The sequence below is a fragment of the Primulina eburnea genome, chromosome 6 (assembly GCF_022965805.1).
Source record: "Primulina eburnea isolate SZY01 chromosome 6, ASM2296580v1, whole genome shotgun sequence".
Lineage (NCBI taxonomy): Eukaryota > Viridiplantae > Streptophyta > Magnoliopsida > Lamiales > Gesneriaceae > Primulina > Primulina eburnea.
This window is the reverse complement of record NC_133106.1, coordinates 18,102,638-18,105,457: the sequence shown is the minus strand read 5'-3', so window position 1 is coordinate 18,105,457 and position 2,820 is coordinate 18,102,638. Positions and strand designations below refer to the sequence as shown.

The following is a 2,820-nucleotide window of genomic DNA, read 5'->3' as shown; positions in this document are numbered from 1 at the left end:
ACTGACAAATATTTTGGAAGTGGAACTTTTTGATGTCTGGGGTATAGATTTCATGGGACCTTTTCCCCTTTCTTTTGGTCAATCTTACATATTATTAGCTGTAGATTATGTTTCGAAATGGGTGGAAGCAATCGCCACCAGTAATAACGATGCTCGTGTTGTAGTTAAATTTGTGCACAAGAACATTTTCACCAGGTTTGGAACACCGAGAGCCATCATAAGTGACGAAGGTACGCATTTTTGCAATAGAATTTTTAACTCACTGGTGGCTAAGTACAATGTGAAGCACAGAGTGGCATTGGCATATCATCCTCAGTCGAACGGACAAGCTGAAATATCCAACCGGGAAATCAAACAAATATTAGAAAAGACTGTCAATACAAACCAGAAGAATTGGGCTATAAAATTGGATGATGCACTATGGGCTTATAGGACAGCGTTCAAGACGCCAATAGGGATGTCTCCCTATAGGTTGGTTTTTGGTAAAGCCTGTCACTTGCCAATGGAATTGGAGCATCGAGCATTCTGGGCAGTCAAAAAGTTGAACTTTGATTTGAAAGCAGCTGGCGATGAAAGAAAACTTCAATTAACTGAAATGGAGGAATTCCGCAATGAAGCCTACGAAAATGCCAAGATTTATAAAGAACAGACCAAAAAGTGGCACGATAAGCTCATTGTACGAAAGGAACTAAAACCAGGACAACAAGTACTCTTGTTCAATTCCCGTCTAAAGTTGTTTCCTGGTAAGTTGAAATCGCGTTGGTCAGGTCCATTTTTGGTGGAGACTGTGTATCCTCATGGAGCGATCGAGCTAAAATGCAGTGATGGGAGGACTTTCAAGGTGAACGGGCAAAGAGTTAAGCCATACTATGGAAATGAAGTAAGGCACCTTGACAACATTCCTTTGGGCGGATCAACTTGATATAAACTGATGGTAGTCAGGCTGATGACGTTAAACCAAGCGCTTATTGGGAGGCAACCCAAATTTTTGTTTCTTTTTTGTATGTTGATTTCGGTTTTGATTTTATTTTATCATGTTATTTTTGGTTGTGTATTTTTAATATTGTGTGTGCTTAAATCTTCCCAAATTTAATGAATCCCAATTGTTTTCTTTTCAGGACTGAAAATTTGAGATGAAAATATTTTGACGAAACAGGAGTGCACCCGCAGCACAAAGACACCGCCCCTGTGCCAGCTGTGCCGAAGCAGCACCGCAACACACGCCGTACCCGCGGTCTGGCAGTGTCGAACGAATTCATGAAATGCCGAACATTCACCGCACCCGCGGTCTTATATAAGCCGCACCCGCGCTGCGCAGTCCGAAGAATTACCGCACCCGCGGTACTCCTAACACCGCACCCGCGGTCAATTAAAATGAAAAATGCGCTGCAGCCCCGAACTTATACCGAACCCGCGGTGCTTATATCACCGCACCCGCGGTCGTGCTTTTTAAAGACAGAATCGGGCAGAAACACACACAAACGAAGAACACTTCTCACAATTCCCTCTTCCATTTCGAAATCCCTACTCAAAACACTCTTCTCACACTTAATTTTTGTAATTTCTTCAACAAATTCACCACTACAACCTACATAGCTTCACTCATTCCATCAAATATCACATTCATTTCCACCAAATTCAACATCCAACCTAGGGTTGAAAAGGGGCTCGAAAATTTCTTCAAGAATTTGAACAAAACTTTGTTTTTGTTCTTTAAGAAACAATTCAACACACCTAAGGTGAGCAAATTCATTGCGAATTTGTTGATATATTCGAAATTTGTTGGTGATAGATGTTTTGGAAGGAAAAATTCATTTGGTGAAGCACGTTCTTGATTTTGGGGATATTGTTGATTGATTGTTGAATACATTGTTGAGGTGTGGATATTGTGAGTAGTAGTTTGGGGGAGTGCAAGAATCCTTGTATTTTGAGAAGTGGGTTGAAGTGAAGTTGTTGTTTGAAAGGTGTTCGACAAAATGCCTCCAAGAAGAAAACAATCTAAGGGTGTTTCATCCTCATCAACTGTGAATTACGATGCGAGTCGGTTTTATGATGAGAAGGCGGAGGAGCAATATGACAAGATTTTGAATAGAAGCATTATAAAGGAAAGGGGATTTGATCTTAGTGCCCCTTATAATGAAATTGGACAAATGCTTAGGGCTCGGCAGTGGGAAGAATTTGGCAGGCAGCCAAAAGATGCTGTCATTTCATTGGTGAGAGAGTTCTATGCAAACCTCAAGGTTAGGTATGATCGGTTGACGGTGTTTGTGCGGGGAAAATGGGTAGCATTTGATGCACATATGATTAACACGTTATATGGTATCCCTGCAATCATGCATGACGAATATGAAGAATACAGGAACGAACATGTTGATTATAACAGTATTCTTCAAACAATTTGCATACAGGGAGCCGAATGGAGAATGAGGGACGATGTGCACTTGAGCCTAGCGAAGTCTGATCTGAAGACTGTTGCGAAACATTGGTATTCATTCATTTCTGCTAGGATCAAGCCTACCGAACACACCACTACTGTCATCAAGGAGAGGGCCATCCTCACATTTTGCATTATGACAGGGAAGGCAATTGATTTAGGTCAATTGCTTCAGAATTCGATTCTCGACTATGCAAGAGGTAACTCTCCGAGTGGACTTCTCCACCCCTCTCTCATCACTGTTTTATGCCAACATGCGGGAGTTACTTGGGCTACGAATGAAGAGTTGTTGAAGCCAAAGAATGAAATTTTGGTTATTCAACCATTTGTGGGAGTCAGAAATTACCAAGCTGCAGCACGTAGAGCTGAAAGGGAATTCAATAGGA

The 2,820-nt window shown here is 41.5% G+C and overlaps 1 protein-coding gene across 1 annotated transcript; it reads left to right on the top strand.

The window, feature by feature from the left end:
• The first annotated feature begins 457 nt into the window (after positions 1 to 457).
• On the top strand, positions 458 to 922 carry LOC140835358 (uncharacterized). The gene has a single exon (XM_073200846.1). The coding sequence runs from the start codon at positions 458 to 460 to the stop codon at positions 920 to 922; it is 465 nt and encodes a 154-aa protein (XP_073056947.1).
• The last annotated feature ends 1,898 nt before the right edge of the window (positions 923 to 2,820 follow it).